The following is a 19,647-nucleotide window of genomic DNA, read 5'->3' as shown; positions in this document are numbered from 1 at the left end:
AGCTAGGCAGCATGTTTCTTTGTTTGTTTTTTACCACACAATTCGTCTTATTTAATTTTTTTGACAGTAATATTACTATTTTCGTTTCGTTTCATTGGATAGACAATATTCTCTTTAGTCCTCTTATCCTCTAGAGGGCGGTGTCTTGGAAAGATGATATCTACCTGACATTAACAAATGCAGTTGATCATATTTCGGATATTAATTAAAATGCAAAATACTCTCAGTGTCCGACTTGTAACTCGAGAAAATGCAGTAATTTCGTGGTGTTTTGGGTCGTCGCGCCTTTTAGAAAAAAAAAAGTCTTGGATTGTTTTCCCATAATGCAACGCCGTTTCTTTCTACTTCCTCTTTCCGCCATATTGCAGAACCGGTAAGATGTCTTTTTCTGCACTCAGTTACAATCTTTAAAGAATCTAAGCCATCTGTGAGATAGATATTCACTGAACCTTCCCTTTTCAAAGTGGAAGCACATAAAAATGATCTGAGAAGATTATCGACCAAGTTAATAAAGCTATTGGTGGACATTTATCCTGTTATATTTCCTCCTCTGTTCGGCCCTGGGAGTCGGTGCGTTCAAGCCGCCCAGAGAGCCATTAGTGTCCTTAGTAGTGACGGGGCTCCTTTTTTAGCATACGGAAAAACTTTTGTTCTCGCCATAAATATTTGTTTATCACACACTTCACAGGCTCTTGGCAGATTTATCAACGTTACGTGTCGGGAATGTTTTTACCTGTTAGTGGAGAAGGCTAAGGTAGCTAGCATCGCTGGGTACTCAAAGTGGACCATGCTTTGCTGGGAAGCTCGGGTTTACACGGACCTTGCCTGTTTAAAATACATAATTATTGTGAGTGTTTTGTCCGAGTCATATCAGGATAACATGTCTAAATATCTGGTAAATCTCAAGTCTTTCACTGATGCTACATGATGAGCTATTGCTATTAAGCTTGTTCTCTTGAGATGTACAGGTCATTCTGAAAAGAAAATAGTTTGTATTTTGTCTGCTGCATTAGTGAGTTAAACGATTGATGTCCCATGAGAATTTTTTTTTTTTTTTTAAATGTAAAGATAAGAAAACTTCTGAGGACTTTTGAGATGGGGCTTTCCACAACTTTAATTTGTCTGTTTCTTGTTTGTGACTCCAGGCATCATGGTGCGCATGAACGTTCTCGCAGATGCTCTGAAAAGCATCAACAATGCTGAGAAGCGTGGGAAACGCCAGGTCCTCATCAGGCCCTGCTCCAAGGTTATTGTGCGCTTTCTGACCGTCATGATGAAGCACGGTGAGTGACTACGTGTGTGTATGACTGAGGAGTTCAACTGGTGGAGCCCTCCATATGTGGAGCAGAGTGTTAAAGCTGATTGTTTCCCACTGAAACCTCCAGGTTACATTGGTGAGTTTGAGATCATTGACGACCACAGAGCCGGGAAAATCGTTGTGAATCTCACGGGCAGGCTGAACAAGGTAAGTGTAGTCCTACCCTGCAGAAATAAACTGTTACATTTTCAAAGGCAGTTTCTGTAATAGATTGTCGCAGTGTTTTTGAATCGATGCACTGTGCTGCTGTATAGTCTGCGTTAAAATAAGACAGTAAAGTTAAATCCTGTGCTTCTTTGCGGATTCTATTTATTGTGGCGTATAATTCAGCGATGTGTTTTTCTTTCAGTGTGGTGTGATTAGTCCACGTTTTGATCTTCAGCTCAAGGATCTGGAGAAGTGGCAGAACAACCTGCTGCCTTCAAGACAGTTTGGGTGAGAATCACTTTGTCCTCTTCAGACTTTCACTGGACCTGAGGGGAAAAACACGCCTCTTAAATCAGACGTTTTGATTAGATGAACGAGTTTTGGACACTTATAAAATCTTGTGGCGTTAAGATGGACACACTTATGTGATCCCTGCTCTGTTTTGTCTTTGAGTTTGTCTGTTTTTCCAACGACTGTCCTGATTTTTACTTAGTCCCAGTTTTTATTGGTTATGTCCCATCGAGTCTGTTAGAAATCAAAGCAGGGCTCAGCTCTGATGAAATATGGTGCTTATATCATATAGCCAAGGTTGTGTGCACAAACAAGCAGTTTGAGGTTTAGTTTTTTTTGTTTTTAATCAGCAGAAATTATTTGAAAAACAAACAATAAACTTGCGCATTACATGTTGATATATTAAGCCAGTTGGTTGGAGCCTAAACACAGTAAATGCTCACAGATGATTTAAACCTAACAGAGGTTTAAAATATCGGACTGACACATGAGAGGATTGAGGAATTCAGTAAAATGAGAACTTAGAGAAACAGATATTTCCATCACACTAAACAATTGCTATTGTGGTTTTTCTAATCTTGTGCAGCCTTTCTTGGGTGGTTTTGTGTCTAATGATCAGTTTTATTACTTTATTGCCTCACTGAACTGAACTGAACTTAACTCTGCCAAGTCCTTTCTTTTTCCTGGGCTAGCAAACTAAACAAAATCTGCAGTACATATGTCATGGTTTAATGCATTTGTACAATAAAAACATTAATTTGGATATCTAAAACCTGGACAATAGAAGTCATCCTAGGTCTTTTGTTTTATTCCCTGATAATGTTCTCAGATGTATTTGCCAAAAGTGGATCTGAAAGGAATCCATTACAGATGGACACATTTTAATGATGCCACATCTACAGCCTGATAAATAGTTCTTGGTGGCTTAAGAACATTGTGTCTCTTTGAATCTGTCAGCAGCTGTTTACTTGTTTTGCTGTAAAAAAAAATCAACAAATGTTTTTAGCAGCATTTGGGTTTCCATCTTAACTGTGGGGCTTCGTGTTTGAGCATTTGTCATTAAAAAGCATAATTAATGTCAACCGAACGATTTCAGTACCAGTGAATTACAAAGAGAAAAGTTCAGCTTTGAAACAGTTGACATTAAGTCCATTATCTTTCCATTTAAACAGTCATATTGTGTGATTTTGACCATTTTCACTCCTCTGTGAGTCTTCAAATGAATCAGATATTGTCTTAAAGTAGAGAATTGACCGATAAGCATGTGCTTTCTGACATTTTGACTGTTGGAAAACATGGACCGACTAAAATCTTTAGGGCGTTATTAAAACATATTTTCATCTGCCGTTGGATCTCTATAAAGTGATAGACACACTGCCAGCACTCGCTTTTCGTCTTCTGTTTTATCAATGACTCAAATCAGAATCCATCCAGTCAGCTGTAGCACCAGAACCAGGTTGATGCTGTTCATCTTTTCATCCTTTTACAATCCTGTTAACAGGCCAGTTTAATGAAAACTTGGTAATTAGATCATGCAATTAACAGCAGAAATCTGTTCTTACTTGCATGTAGAGCGTTAATCACTTTATAGTAGATGCTGTTAATGTAAGTTTTTATTTACACCATGCAACGCTGATTAAATTTTACATATCAGCTTCACTTTCCTGGATTGTCTGCGAGACATCAGATATATTCTGTTAAACTTCACACTCAGCTTCAGTTCAAGACCAGAAAATCTCAACCAGCTTCAGATGAAGACGACCAGCAGGAAATTTGAATCACTTTGGCTTGGAGGGGTGATTTGACCTCTAAATATACTTAGTTCTGAATAATGTGAGGTTTTCTCCAGTGGCTCTGACTGAGCAAAGAGTACAAAAGCATGTGATGGTTGAGTTGCAAGAAATCGCAATCCTTCCCTACTGCAAGCAATTGTTTTAATTTGTAAAAGTAATCTTTGACTTAAGTATTTTGACAATTAAAAAAAGCAAAAGCAAAATTTGTACGTTTTAAACGGTTTTAAACTTGACATGAGGTTTTCCATGAGATGTGCACTTTCTCATCTGTCTAGATTTGATGCTACAAACTGTGCAATCTTTACTGCATTACTTCACGAAGTCTGGGGAAAATTAAATAATTTTTAGAAATTGTGGTGTATTTGGTTGTTTTTCCTCCTTTCCGATAACACAATGTCTCTGCTTCTCTCCGCCAGCGTTAGTCCCTCAGCTGCTAAAAATATATGTGAGGTGTTGGCAGTAAGGGTGGTTGGAGCCCATCCATGTATTATTTATCAATACGTAGAGTGTGAATGCGTGGCAATTATAATAAAGTATCCTCACAAATATTGTTAGCAGGGCTTTATATTTTCTTCACCAATATTGTGATGCTGTTTGCTTTGCACCGCTCGATTTTAGGCGTATGTAGTCAAACTCTTGCTGTTCAGTGGTTTGAACTACATGGATTTTGTAGGAGTTGCTGTTTGTCTTAAAGCCTGGTTCAGTCTTTCTGTTTGGGTCTGGAGTTTGACTTTTTTTTTCTTGTGGCTTTCTGAATTTGGTGTTTTTCAATCACACCTCATTTGTTTGCAGAGGAATTTGTCAATTTAATATAAGTTCAGTATTTTCATGGGAAAACTTTACTAGTTTATGAATTTGAAGAAATGTTAATTAAAAACCATGTTGAGTTCAACCAAAGATTAGTATTTAAGGTGTTGGAGGGTTGCTTTAAACTTAACTAATCATCTTTAGTACATGAACGTGTCACAGTTTTTATGGAATGACTTTTATTCCTATGTATCCTTGAATGTCTTATTTCACCCATCCACACTTTGGTTCTTGGCTTACTGATTCAGAAATCAAATTCACTACATATGTGAGCAACTTTGAATTTAGGTTGAACTTGCTTCATAAGCTGGTTTTACTTAAAAAATGTAATTCATTTATATTTTTAAAAGAGAAATTTACCAGAGTGCCAAAGTTCATTTGCGGTTTCTCAGTCTGAGAAATGCAGAAGACACCGTTCAGTGTTTTGAGACGGAGCTGACATAGAGATGTGTGGGGGGAAAAAGTTTTTGTCATTGAAAAATGTGTAGAAACAATGTATCACGTTAAACTGGCTCCACTGTTCATTTTTTGACCTACAGTGATGATTCATATTCAGTCGTATGTTAAATGCATATAGATTTATCACCTCGGATTCCTGGTGAAATAAATTGGGCTATGCAGCTCACTATGTTACTTGAAGTGTTTCTGAACTCCTGCCTTGTTGTCCACAGATATATTGTGCTGACCACCTCAGCTGGCATCATGGACCACGAAGAGGCCAGACGGAAACACACAGGAGGCAAAATCCTTGGATTCTTTTTCTAAAATGTAAAGAACTGCAAATAAAAACAGCCAGGAGAAAGCTGCTTGTTTTTTTGTGCCTTATTTCAACTATTTAAAAGTGCCGATGCTGAGGGGGGAAGCTGTGGGATCTTTAGGCAGGGAAGATTTTAAACTACAGAAAGCTTTGCAGCAACAGCTCATTAGGAAGTAAAACAGTTTAAATAAAAGCCTGTGGTTTTTGGTTTAGTAGGTGTTAATCTAGTTGAGTTAGCCCAACAGTTTTAGTGGAGGGTGTCCAAAAGAAGAGACTCCTGCAATGCAAAAACCCTTCCAAAAAATGTCTGTCCATCCCTCGAGGGTCCCATCGATAAACACACTAATCTCCACGATGTAGACTGAACATTTGTTGTTGTTTTTTTGTAGCTTTTCTTCCCACCGGTGGCCATTAAAAGCTGTTGCCTCTTCCCTACTCTTGCTAATCGCTTGTAAAAAGAGTCTTTTCTTTTTCTGCTCTGCAATCATCTCACCAGTGTGACCTTTTCTGCAATCCTCGGTGTATTTTGTCTTCTCCCCAACCTCTTGTACTCTGGTTACTGACCTTGCATTAAGCTGAGGGGGGAAGCAGTAACAGCCTGCTAATGTAACAGTTCTGTCCAAAAGCTCCGGCGCTAAAAGCTCACAAACGGATGGCCTCCCTCATGGGCTTACTGCACTTAAGAGCTACCTTGTAAAGGGAAAAACAACTTTGTCCGTTTCTTCTGTTGAAGGTTTGGGGAAAATAAGCTCAGAGTCATTTTAAGGCTCCCTTATCGGTGAGCGCGAGGGGATGATTGAGTGTGGGTTTGTGTTGGGGTGATGCATGGGTTTTAAGTAGTTTGTTTTGTTTTATACAGATGCAGAAAAAAAGTAAAATGTCTCACTTTTGTGTAGCTCCACACACAAATTTCTAAAAATCCAAGTCACTGTTTAGTTTCTATGCCTTTAAAAATAAAAACCCTTTTGAGACGTGCTTGTTACAAGATGAAAAACTGCTTCCACGTCCAGTTGTTCCACTTAAAAGCCAGAAGTTTAAGTTTTAATGACATTAATGCTTCATTTTGAAGAAAAAAATAAATAAAACCAGATGAAAGGTTAAAAAAAAAGTTCTGTTTCCATTTAGTTAAATTAGTAATCGGTAATTAAAATAAATCTGCATAAAATTATATAATCAAGTTAAATATTTAAGAAAGGTCAGCCTGTTTTGTATAATTATCTTCTGCTTCTAGCATGTTCATATTTTGAATCAAATAGTTTCACAAAGAATAGAGAGGTCAGTATTTTTCATTATATGTATGTACACATCAACTGATGATATCCTAGAATAAAATCAAATAGTTTTGTTTAGGAGTGCTTTCTATGGGGAAGGAAGATTGAAGTTGTTATTCAAAGTAAAAAAATTCTGTTAAGAGAAAAACACTACTTTCTACTGGAAAAAGGCAGCAGAAGCCACATGGATGGGTCACGATTAATGGTGCCAGTGATGATGACATGATGACTATCAACGAAATAAAAGAACTGAACATGATATGGAAAAGAAAACCAGAAGTCAAAACTGACGGCAGCTGGTTGTGCAATAAAAAAAAGAATAGCAGGAGTAAACGGGGAGGAAATAAGTTCAACTTTGAAATCTTTGGGATTGCCTAAATCCCAAAGATTTACAAGAAATACTGTTAGAGTATTCAGATTTTCATAGTTTAAAAAAAAAAAAAAACTTGGGGAAACAAAACTTCTTTCTGAATCTCAACCTGTAGAGGAAACTGTCAAAGATGACTAGCTGACTCAAGACATGTTTTGATGTACAAAATGAAGTGTTCAAACCTCACTCACCTTGTGTTTTCAAAAGAACAATAACAAAATGTGGTGCTGTGATTCATATTTCAATTCTGTGTCCTTGATTTCCACATTTTACCCATTTGTTCTCAATGTTGGTTTACTGACTGAATGAATACAAATTCATTCAAATATCAAAAAGGGATATTTTGCTACTTTTTGAATTTCAAATTCAAGCGGTGCGGGATTTGTGGGTTTTAAAGTAGGTCCTCTTGAGAGACTATAAACAAAACACTAAAACTTTTATTTTCATAAACAGAATTAAAGTACCAAAGTTCACAAACTGTGGATTAAAAAAGCTCCCATTTAAATTATATTAAGTTATTTTACCAAGAGTTATAGACATTAAAAACGGACAAAGCTCTGATAAAACGGAAAGCCGGTTTCTATTGTGCTGTGTCAGGATTTGGGAAACTTACAGTTCAGACCTTACTATAATTAAAGACATGCAATATGTTAGTATACACTGTATTCAAAAATGTTCAGGATGTTGGAGAAAATGGGGGGGGAAAAATTAACGAATCCTCGAACTCAGAAAAACTCCCCAGCACTGTGGATTTCGTCTGCAGAGACGGAGCCTTTGAAGACAATGCTAGTGTGTCAGTGTGCATCTGGAGGCTGGGGTCCTCAGCCTGGCAGCCTCCAGGACGTCTTCATCTGTCTTCACCAGATGTCAGCTTAGATGCCCCCGAAGGTTTCAGAGATCTGCCGCTGAGGAGCAGGAGATGTGGAGCTCATTAATACATTAATACTGAAATAACGAGATCAGGGAACATTTACCGCTTGGTTGTGTACTTGGTGTTCTTTGTAGAACAAACATTAATTTAAAAAAAACAAAAACAACAACAACCCGGGTTTATATCATCCTTATTCAAACGTTTATTCTTCAGTGGCAAGATTGCTTTCTGTCAATGTTTTTTATGGGACTTCTGTGGGTGGAGTAAGGCTGTTTATTCCACAAAAAAAAAATCAACCAATCATCAATCCACACACCGCAGACAGATTTAGTTTTAAAGTAGTCTTTTAATTTCACCAACACGTTTCTTCTGACTCTATGTAATTTTGGAGTGACCCAGCCAGAGTCCTGAGAACCTGTGGAGAACATAAAAGATTACGATGATGGCAAAGGGGCCTTCCAAAATCAAAGACTTGGAGCTTAATACCGAAAAATAAATGGCCGACGTGAGGAAGAACGCTCAAATAGCTGCTCAGGTCACCTCTAGGTAAGAACGGGAAGCCGTGTTTGCTGGCTGCAACTTCACAAACGGTGGCTAAACTGCTAGTTGTATGTCTTTCGTAATTCATAATGCAAGGTGGACGAGTAAACTTGATTAGTTTCTAACCAAACCTAAATGAAAACCTCCCAATCACAGAGCTGATGGCCGTTGGGATGTTTTATCCCTTTAGTTAAAAACCACTGACATAACAGGAACATTTCTGAATACCTACTGCTTTATTACAGTTATAGGAACAGAAATGCACCATAAAGAATTCAAACAGAAGCAATTTTCCTCATAATTGACATTTTGTCCACTTCCAAGCTGTCGTTCTGAAGACAGGTTATTTTATTTTTCTCTCTCCCTTTAAGTAATCCCCTCGGTGCCCAGGGCTGAAAAATGAGAACGCTGTGAAACGACGTGCTCTTTTAGCAGTTACCGAACTGTAATGCTGAAACTCTTGGCAAGCAGAAAGGCTGTTTGCAGTGGATGCTGCGGGTCTAAATGAAAACATCATCTATTTCCGGAGGAAACTACAAGAGACTGACTGTCCGAGTGTAGAAACTTATAAATCCCTTGTTTTTGCATCCATTCCTACAGATCCCAGAGCAGCTCTTTGGGTAATAGATGGTGTCAGGATGACCAATAGCGATCAGCTTCCTGGTCCAGTTCCTCTGCTGACCACTTGAGGGCAGTAGAAATGCACACTCAGGTTTTCCGTTCAGCTTTCAGATCAGGCTGGTTGGCAAGCAACTGGAGTAATTAAGATCGCTTTAAAGATAAGCAAATTAATACTGAATCTGCAATAAAAGTATGAACCAGTGATTTGTTCAGAAGAATTGTTTCCTGCTATTGTATGTCACTTGGCTCGACAGAGTGAAACCGGAAAAAAACAAAAAAAGATTATTAGAAATCGGAAATAGGATATAAATTACACAGTTATCTGCTCAGTTAATTTATATGTTTAATATAGTTTTTTTTTCTTATCAAGATTAAAAAGGGTGAAAGATCCCTTTTGATATTAAATTAGATAATCAATTTAACGGAAGCAATTATATGTTTCAATTTTAACCGTTTTTTTTTAAAATGGGGGAGAAATTTAAACTTTCAATCTGTTACAAAAAAAAAAAGTCAACAGACAAGAACCTTTCCATCTGAGCAAACAACGTAAAAAGTGATTTTCTGATTGCAATATAGCACGCTCTCAGGCGACGGTGCCTCTGCAGCAACACAGAAACATCTTGTTTATCCTTCCTTGCGTGAGATCATGTTGTGTATTCTGCTTCTTCTCCTCTTGCCGAGTGATTTATTCCACCACCCAAGACATTTCTGACAGACGCCATATCTGAAAGGGGCCTGAAGAAAACTCAGAAAGGAAGGGAGTGGGGGGAGGCGTGGGGGGGACGGTGACCAGCTGAGAGGGAGATAGGAAAAATGTACAATTTGTGGGGGACAGAGTGGACTGTTTCGCGGTTCAGTCTGACTTCATGCATTTTAAGGTAAAATAGAGGAGCGGGGCGTTGTCATTTGGTCCTTTCCGCCTGATACTCTTATCTAATGTTTTTCACTCTCTTCCCCCCCGTCCTATCCTATCTCTGTCTGTGCACCTTATTTACAACAGTGCAGAATGGTGGAGTGAATATGTGTGCTGGTGTATTTATAATACGGAGGTCTGTCCAGTGTGCATATGATGAATGAGAGAGTTAAGAGGCGGAGAATTTGTGGCTGTGAATGTGGCCATCCATTCTGCCCCGCAGTGCCTCGCTGCTGTCCTCAAGGGCATCTGGCTTCCCTGGGATCCCGTGCAGAAACACCTGGGTTGTCCAGGCATAGAGGCGAAGCGGCAGTCGTCCCGCTAGCCTCACTGCATGCTAAGCAATGGTTAATTAGCAGGCAATGAGCACAAGCTGCTAATGTACATATAATAGCGCGGAGGCCAAGAGGTGCACGCAAGACTCTGGCTTTCTTAATTAGTTCTCTGATTTGTCCGCCATAAATCACTGAGGGGGAATTACAGCGCAGGACTCCACTACGGGCAACGTTCAGTTCAGTCCACAGTAAATAAGAAAGGCTCTTTTGTTAGCCTTAAACAACTAACAGCGAGTGCGTAATGTGACTTAACACTTCCATAACCAGCATTAACACAATCCCTTTTGTGTCTAAAGATGGCTTAGCCGTAGCTTTGCACCTTCGTCTTCATTGATTATGCAAGGAGAATATGCAAATCGATGCTTTCTCTTGCTTCGCTGCTTGTTTGCACCCCGTCCAGAAATAACCAAAACATAAAAAATAAATAAGTCAAACCCTATTTATTCTAGTACATCTGAAAGAGAAACATTGCACAGATCAAATATAGCAGCAAAAGATAGTGTTTTAAGAGTGTACATATATTTAGAATATCATAGAAAAGTTAATTATATTTCAATTAAAAAGTGAAACTGATGCTGCATAGATTCATTAGACACACAGCGATAAGTGTTAAGCATTTATTTCTGTTAAATTTAATGATTACGGCATGCAGCTAATAAAAACCCAAACTCCAGTTTCTCAGAAAATGAATAATTTTACATAAGATCAATTAAAAATGGAAACTTTGATACAGAAATGTTAGCGTCACCTCACAGACTGCTGACTTGACAGTTGTCCAGCAGGCAGTAAGTAACACTCTTTATTACTGAGCCACAACAGAACGTTGCTAAAGGTGCTGGCTTTCTGCGTAACGCTATTTCTTGCATTTGCAGCTGATGGCCAGTAGTTGATAGTGTATTTCATGATGCGTTAGTGTCCACTTCAGTGGTCTGTGTGCATTTATAACATAAAAATCCACAAGAACCACAAGAAAATGGCTTTTAGATAGCTGTCCACTGTAGTGACTACTATGCATGAAAGGGTTAAGATGGCGGTCTTGGCTCCTCTTGGAGCGACCGTTAGCTTTAGCCTCCTTGACGTACTCATCCTGATGTATTACAAATGACAATAAGAAGTTTTTTTTTCTTTTTTCAGGTAAAATAACTGCTTATAAGCTTTTAAAAGCCCCCAATAAAAAAAAGAAGGCTGAACTGTCAATTTAAAGCTGCAGTATTTAACTCTTAAAAAAATTATACGTTTTTCACATATATTTTTGTAAAAAACTATAAGTTTATAAAAACTACTTACAGTTTTAATAAACTATAAGTATGTCCTGACACTATAAAACAAGATAGATGATCTGTACTTAAAAGAATCAAAGCAACACTTCAAGTATGTTTTCGATGAGCGGATAACATCATGACATAAAGCTAAAAAACAGATTTTATGAAGTTCCACCCAGCCCCTTTTAATATCAGGAAGAAAATGTCAAGCAGCTTAATTAAATAACAAACAGAATATGGACAGCCTCATTTAATAAGCAATAAATCTGCTAAACGCCCTATAACCCAAACAATATTGTTCTTTCTTTGGACCAAAGAAACTTCTTTGGATGATTCATTTAATCTTACGATTCATTAGAATCGCAAGATTAAAATATAACATTTGACTTCAGATGACGTTTAAATAAAAATCGTTGTGGTTCTTCTTTCAGTAGCAGGTCAGAGAAGGATTATTGTGGACAGCCTTGCTAGCTGCTCTAGCACACTTTTGCTCTCAGCTAAATGCTAATGTATGCATAATGACAAGGTTTTAGGAAACTTATGATTTAAAGGTGAACTCAGTTTTCCCTTCATTTACGAAGCATAAAAGCACAGATGCTGAAACGAGAGCCCGAGACAGCGAATTAAACTCTTAACCATTTACTGTTGCTTCTTATTTTTTCACATTAATCAAATGTTAGAAATGACTGTTTTATGGCTGCAGCATGGCTTATTAAAAATAGTTTTAAATGTAAACAGCCTTTTCCTGTGTTAAACTGATTGTTTTCTTTGCAGGCAGACATCTGCCATCCCTGGGAATCCTATATTATTCACAAGTGGTGAATCATCTTTTTGAAGGTTGCATATTCTCCGGATCTCACAAATAAAAGTCTTTTTCTCCCCCATGTCCTCAGCATATGAGAGTTTAGTTCAGGAAGAAGACACCTATACAGTTTAAAAAAAAAAAGACTTATGTGCGGCAGAGACTATTACTCAACATGTTAATGGTCTCAACGTTTCCCCATGCAGTTTAGAGGAATTGAGACCATTAGGGGATAAACAGCTTTATCTTTGAATGACTATAAAATAAATGGAAATCTCATTTTCTATGCACCACGTTGTCTAATCTTTACCTTACAACAAAGGGCAGCAAATGTGCTCCTCGCCTTTCGTTTAAAAATTCAGCCCGCCATCGTGAAATATGCCGCTTTATCTGTGAGCTGCAGTTACATGTTCAAGGACACTCTGCTGTCTGAATGCAGACGGATACGCAGGAACTGAACTTTATGTTAAACGATCCCATGTCCAACCACTTAGTGCTCTGCTGCAGAAGCATTTTGTGGTTGTTTTTCCCAGCCTGCATGCTTTTGCAATTAAGCTCGTGAGCTCTAGTGTAACAACATCCCTTCTCTCTTACATTATTGCTCATTTGTGGAAACAAATAAATGCAGAAAAGCCAAGTTAAACTCTTGCTGCATTAAAAGAAAATAAAAAATAAAAAAGAATACTTACTCATAGTATTGTGCTGAATACACAAGACTCTATTGAAGCAGTCAGGTGATTTTATGTTTTGAACATGGCTTGAGAGCAGAAGTATTTCATAATTATGTATATTTCTAGTTATGTGTATTTCATTGAGTGTTCTCAGACGTCGTTGCCAAGTAAAACAGGTGAAAGGATGTGTTTTTCACAGTGTCCAGGTTGTAGAAATATCCAGTGAGGAGGAATGAGAGAAGTGGAGGTGGTGAAGGAGTATAAATACCTCAGTGTGCATACAGGACTGGAGATGCAACAGCGAAGCTGAAGGGACAGAGCAGACCGTACTTCCTTCACCGTTTGCAGCAACATGTTGCATATCTTCTCCTCTGCTGTTATGTGTTAGTCAGTGAGCTAAAGAAGCTGAACACTGTGCTTCTTTAGCTTCTTTAGCTCACTTTAGCTCTTTGTCAGAAAACCCGGTCTTCTGACAAAGAAGACCGGGTTTGTTCTGCTCTGGAGGTGATTGTGCAAAGGAAGACTCTTCATGAAACGAGGAACATTACAGACCGCTACGAGCGTCTTCTTCATTAGGCTGTCAAACAGCGACAGAGTGTCTTCATTTAGAGGCTTCTTCCGAGCCGTTGTAATACTGACTGCTACAGGAAACCTATTGTGCCCACAGCTATTCATTGTCTACGACTCTTTGAAGGATGGTGTATCATATAAATCACAACAACACATTTCTTTTCCCTTTGGGATTAATTAAACGTCATTGAATGGAGTTGAAGTGGTTGTAACTCTGCTCAGTTTTTGTACAGGACATATATGTACACACATATATTTCAGCTTGAACTTGAAAGCAAATTTTAAAAATATATATATATTTTTTTTTAGCAGTCTGAAATGAAACACAGCTTTTGCGCTTGGGTACATCGTCTCGGCGGGTTTACGGGGTGTTGTTCGATGATGTGGTACGCAACGTATGAAGGTTTTTGTGTCTTCGTGTTTGTTCATAATAAGCAGACAGAGGGGAGCTCGAACTGCAGCGGCAGCCCGAGGGAAGCTCTCGCACATCAGACCCAGCTGACCGCCTCCAGGGGAGGTCAGGATGTGTTGACAGCTTCGCTGGGGCTCAGGGGAAAAGCTTCTGTTCATCTCTAGACTATATATGGATGTGTCTGGCACGGTGCAAAACATTGCACCGGGCTTCTCTGTAATTAACACTTTTTCAAGGGCCGTCGAAGGGCAGGTGTGCCTGACGGAACGTGGCGCGCGCGAGAGCATTTGTCATCGGCGGAACAAAACAGCAGTTTACTTGCAAATCTCTGCAGATACAAAGCAGATGTTACTGCTCACACTTTTATCTTTTCCAAACTGTTAACTCTAGCTTTTCTCTCTCTTTTTTGCACATTATCATTTTTTTAAGACAACACATCATTGTCTTCCTGTAGTTAATTGTCTTAACACTGAAGCATCTGGATAATGCCAGACATCATTACCTCAGCCTCTCAGAATAGCTCTCATGAAGAGATTTATCCCTCATCAGCACCGCAGCCTCTCATCACTTAGAGCTGCGAAAAGCTGCCTCCAGGTGCAAAGGTCACATACAGCTGTGATCCCAGCAGCCATCCCATGATCTGGGAGCTTTGCTTCTCGCTCTGCAGCCTCCATATTGATTTGATTAGTTGCTAATTAAAACTTGGCAGGCTGGGCAGGGCACAGAGGAGATTGCTCAATTAGTTGGGTGTCAGAGCCTCTAATTCACTCGCTTTCACCCTCTCCTCCTGTCTGTCTATCCCCTTTTCTCCTCTTGCTCTATCACAGATTCCCATTCTGTTTGATGGGTATAAAAGGAGGATGAAAACAGAGGGAGGATAATTCTCTTAGGAGATAGACTGAGCACTCGTGTGGAGCTAAAAACACCCAGCCCCGTAATCCTTTAGCAAATCTTTGTTTAAAGATCCGGTTTATAAATTGTAGAGAAAGCGGGCGGGCCTTCTTTTTTTTTTTTTTATACAGTTGCCTCCAGTGTATCTTGATTTCTTCTACCTTCCCTTTCGTGGCAAGTTACTTACAAGCAGTTGCGTTTTTTTTTTTTTTTGTAACGCCTCCGGGAGAAAGGATGCAAAAAAGGAGAGTGCGACAAAGTCAGGATTCCAGATTTTCAAAGCTCAAGAGACGGAAATAGTGTTAAAAGGGCTTTTTTTCTTCTTCTTTCAAGCGTCGGTTTCATGAAGAACATTTCGGATAAATTTATAACCTCACATCTCGCAAACGGCGTCTGTGAAAGAAACATTTCTGTTAGAATAATAAGCTGCAGCTCAAGGTCCTTTTAGGGTTGAATGCATGTCATTCATAAAATGGGTCTTTTATCCAAAGTGACTGACAGCCTGCTCAGTCAGATCCTTGTCTGGCTCTTTTTTTGCAAACCACACAGAGATAAAAAGGTAAATCCTTTAAACCCGTTTTCATCCATTCAAGGCAGAATCTGGAGGCACATGTTGAGTGTTTGTCCTATAATTTAACGGCAAAAAAACAAAAACAAAAAAAAAACAAAAAAAAAAACATCCAACTTCAACAACAGGTTGGTAGACAATAATAGCAGTCCAACATCAGTAACTAGGCCAATCACTGCTTTTGGGAGAACTGATCTCTCTACACGAGATATGATTTACTTGTGGGCGTATTAGAATAACGGGAAACCAAGAAGCTAGCAAAGACCACGCTACGTTACGAGTTCAGAGGTTTAGGAACCATAAGGGAGACTGATGCTGATATGAACACAAGCGACGTGCGACAGCGAAGAAGAGGTTTCGATTTGCCAGAGAACATTGACTGTATAAAAAAAAAAAGAAAAATGGAGCAACATTTTGTGGTCTGATGAATTAAAGATTGGTCTTTTAGTGTCTCAGCTCAGTTCTTGGAGACTTTGTGTTGTTTTACGCTGTAAGTGGAAATGCCCTCAAAATAGGTGTTTCAATTAGACAAATCACCCCCCCTCCTCCACCGACCCCCCAAAAAACTTTCTGTGTTTTGGAACATTAATAAATGTTCCTTTATGTTTTGATTTGGATCAGAACGTGCATCAGTCGTTGCGTGTTTGCATCGAAATAAAAAGCTCCTATAAGGATTGCTCATGTTTTACACACACCGGCATTGTGTTGAACACAGCTGGAGGAGTTAATAGTTTTTATTGATTGGGAAAACAAAATGATGAGGCTTCTGTGACGCTCCACCAAGCAATATTCTATTGAAAAGAGAGAAACGGTAAAAATTACCTTCTCTACACGAGGTGGAAATATTGCTTAAAGAGAGTGAGGTGAAAAGTTGTCCCCGTGAAACATCTAATGATCTGTAAATATGGAGTTCATTAAATTGATTGCTTTTAATGTGTGTGTTGTTTTTTTTTAAAAAAGCCTAATTGTTTGCATTTTATACAACATGCTGAGGAATTCACACTTACTCGCTTTAATAGGACTAGAGGGTTCAGGATGGAAAATACATCCTTTCTTAATTCTAAATAGATTTTATAAGCATTCATCCCATGTTGTTTGTGTTTATTTTTTATGCACTTATTGAGCCAATATAACTACATATTAGGAAAAACCTTCCAAACTCTCATCCGCGCACACACTAACACATAGCAGTCCTCCTCAGTGTCTGTACTGTTCAGCAGGGCAGTCATCCTGCTCCTGCTCCTGGCAATCTGGACAGGGCCTGCATTCATTAGTCAGCTTTATGTTCTTATATAATATTTACAAGCAGCAGCTCATGAGACTCGAGAGACCCTGAGCTTCCAGTCAGTTCTGGCCGGGCGTTCGGGCTGCAGGAGAGCTCGCTCTCCTCTGAGCTGACCTTCTCTGACTTTTATTTGAATCCTGCAGTTTCCCCAACAAGCGGTTGATGATGTCAGTGGCAATTATCAGGACGCTGGCGTTGATCAGGCTTTAAAAAAGGCTTTAACTTGAACTGTTTCTGTTTGTCTAGTGATGCAGCCCAGCTGTCTGACGGCTTAATGACGAAAATGTATAACGAGCAGTTCAATAATATATAAAGAAAAAAAATGCTCCATTGATTTATGCTAATTAACTCTTACATATCACAATTACGGTATTTATAAATACTTTCACATAATCAATGATAAAATTTTATTTTGAAAAAAAAAAAAAACACAGGTGTTTCACTTGGTTGATTGAATTAATTAAACAACAAATAATAAGGATTAGGCTTATAGTATTCAAGATATATTTAAACCTTTTGATACTATTAGTCACAATATATTATGCAAAACAGTATTATAAGTTATTAATGTTGCCTCGTATTAACTTATAAATGACTTTACATTATTTACTTTAGTAATGAACAAGTATTTGTTAAAATTAATGACTCTGATTGTACTATAGGAAGCTGTGGGATCCCACAGGGATCAATTATGGGACCACCCTTATTTCTTACATATACATAATCTGTCTGTTGAATTAGTTTATTTGCTTCCTGTTTTATTAAGGATGATACTCAGTTTTGTTCAATGTTAATTTTCTGCACTAATGACTATTGAAAGTGTTTCTGAATAGCTCAGTCGAGGTTGAAAGGCCTCTTTGCCATCATCCTAATCTTTATTAAGAAACTGATGTAGCTGTTTTGCTTCAAATAAAATATTCACTGCATATCTGTGAGGGTCATTAGTCATTTTTGGAGCACATATGTCCAGAAATGTTTTACAACTGTCTGCCAGTACAGATTATATTACTGCATGGGGACCAAAACATTATAATTATATTCATACATTTTGTAAAAGAAGTTCCATTGAATTGTTATTTTAGATTCATTTAGTGAAAACTTTTAAATTATTTAAGCTCCTGTGTATTTTTTTAGATCAGTAAAAGTTTGATTAGTTTTGAATGCATTTTTATTTATCTCTTTTATGATAGACAAACATTGAAAGCGCATTTCAGCCAATTATTCTCATATTTTTAAAATGATATATTATGCCAGGCATTTCATTTTAGTGTCTAGCAGTTTGTGTTTAACATTATGTAAGAATACATATGTCATTAGTTGTTTTTCATTGCTCTACTTTGAAATTATTTATTTTATCTTGACGTAAATAGCAAAAAAAAATGTTATGGAATAAAAAGTTGGACGACTCAAATGAAGGACGGCAGCAGATTCACTGGTGACAAACCACAGTAGTTGTTTACGTAACAAACCAGCGGTGCAGGAAGAAACAGAGAGAAGCATAAAAAACCAGACGGAGTAAATCTGTTAAACAAAAGAGGGTGTGTCAGTGAACAAATACACAGTTTTGAAGAGAATAGAAAAATTACACCAAAAAGGTGGAATAGCAAAATGTGACAGGAGAAAAGAAAAACAACAAATACTGTAAATGCAGGAATCGTACAACTTTAATCAGAAGATTTTCTCTCCAAAGCCACTATAGCTTTTCATCAAAGCTGAGTTAAAAATAAAATCTCTAAAAAGGTCATAATGTGGGAGTGACAGAAAACCAAAGGCCACGTGAAAGAGCAGAGATTAAGAGAGACAGTCTGCACAAGTACGAGGTCCTCTACAGCTCTTATCGTACGCAAAAGGAGAAACCGAGAAGGTCCACACACGAATTGAAGGTGTTTGAGTGTGTGTGTGTGTGTGTGTGTCCATCAGGTGTCAGAGAGGGATGGGAACATGGGCAGGTCCTGGTAATGAAGGACTGATAAGTCCCTTTTTCCTGGGCCTGGGTTAATTGTGCCTTGAGATAAAGGGTAATAAATTGTCACGGGGTAATGGCAGGAGCCTGGGCTGGGCCCTCTTCCACATTCATCATGACTGTCTGGATCTGTGCGAGCTTGGGGAGCGCCGAGCAGCACTGAAGGACTTGTGAGGAGGAAGAACAAGAGTAAGAGCAAATCCTAGAAAGCTTTAGAGGAACATGTTAAGTTCATCTAATTGACAAGAGCAGCAACGATCTATTAAGAGGTTTGAATTTTCAGCTTCTGTCATAATTGTGTTGTGGCGTCTCAGAACGTGTTTTGCCTGGTTTTACATGTAGAAACACGGACAGCATCATCATGTGACGATGATGACACGGAATAAAACCGCAATGTGCTTCTTCTGTATATTGAGTGTATTTGGGGGGAGGGTTTTAAAATTTGGCAAGGAATTAGTTTGGTCGTGATCTCTTTGTTTTGAATTTTTCCAAACATAACGACAGCATGACTGTCTATATACACACCTATGTTCCCACAAATGCTGCAAATAATTAATAACAAAAAATAAACAGAGTAAAAATTGAGATTACCTACTGTTGGAGCTACTTTAAGCTGAGTGAAATTCATTAATGCAGACAAAGCATCTGCACAGCAAAGCATGTGATTAGATAAAGGAGTGACTTTAAAATGTGTGCTGTGCTTTTTCAACAGTTTTCAGAATGTCCAAAAGTATGTAGAGGTCTGACTTGGCTGTAGGTTATATTATGCTGCTGTATGAGATGCTTCCAAAGGTCATTATTGACTTAAAACATGCATGCCTTGTGTGCCATTCAAAGGCAGATATTAAAAGTTTGATGGGCCTCGAAGCATTTCGGGTAGAAAAAGAAACTGTATGTAATATGACAATGACCGAGAGGTTAGAGCTTTGTTTTCATAGGATGAATCTGACAACATAACAAGGAGTCAAACCCCCAACCTGCACTTCAACGAACTGGAGTTATTTATCCACATCGTAAGTTGCAGTGAATTCATGGTGCTGGAAAGCAGGTGGGAACAAATCTGACAGTTCTCATACCACAGGACTCTAGATAGCAAGCTGTGATCCTTGAAGAAGGGGTTCATAGCAACCTATTAGAAAGTGGAAAAGTAAAATCAGTATTTGGTTCGTAGATTTAGGGCCATCTTTAA

The 19,647-nt window shown here is 38.4% G+C and overlaps 1 protein-coding gene and 1 long non-coding RNA gene across 2 annotated transcripts; one reads left to right on the top strand and one right to left on the bottom strand.

The window, feature by feature from the left end:
- Window positions 1-295: 295 nt before the first annotated feature.
- Window positions 296-5,161, top strand: rps15a (ribosomal protein S15a). Its single transcript, XM_007543413.2, has 5 exons — window positions 296-373; window positions 1,146-1,283; window positions 1,386-1,465; window positions 1,668-1,753; window positions 5,028-5,161. The coding sequence occupies exons 2-5, from the start codon at window positions 1,151-1,153 to the stop codon at window positions 5,119-5,121; spliced, it is 393 nt and encodes a 130-aa protein (XP_007543475.1). The 5' UTR covers window positions 296-373; window positions 1,146-1,150; the 3' UTR covers window positions 5,122-5,161.
- Window positions 2,079-13,747, bottom strand: LOC107834691 (uncharacterized). The gene is made up of 3 exons (XR_001660507.1): window positions 13,735-13,747; window positions 9,714-9,719; window positions 2,079-4,559 (listed from the first exon to the last, which is right to left on the bottom strand). It is a non-coding gene; the product is annotated as an uncharacterized LOC107834691 (long non-coding RNA).
- Between the last annotated feature and the right edge of the window lie 5,900 nt (window positions 13,748-19,647).

This window comes from Poecilia formosa, unplaced genomic scaffold (genome assembly GCF_000485575.1).
Source record: "Poecilia formosa unplaced genomic scaffold, Poecilia_formosa-5.1.2 Scaffold11, whole genome shotgun sequence".
Taxonomy (NCBI): domain Eukaryota; kingdom Metazoa; phylum Chordata; class Actinopteri; order Cyprinodontiformes; family Poeciliidae; genus Poecilia; species Poecilia formosa.
This window is presented reverse-complemented; position numbering and strand designations above follow the sequence as displayed.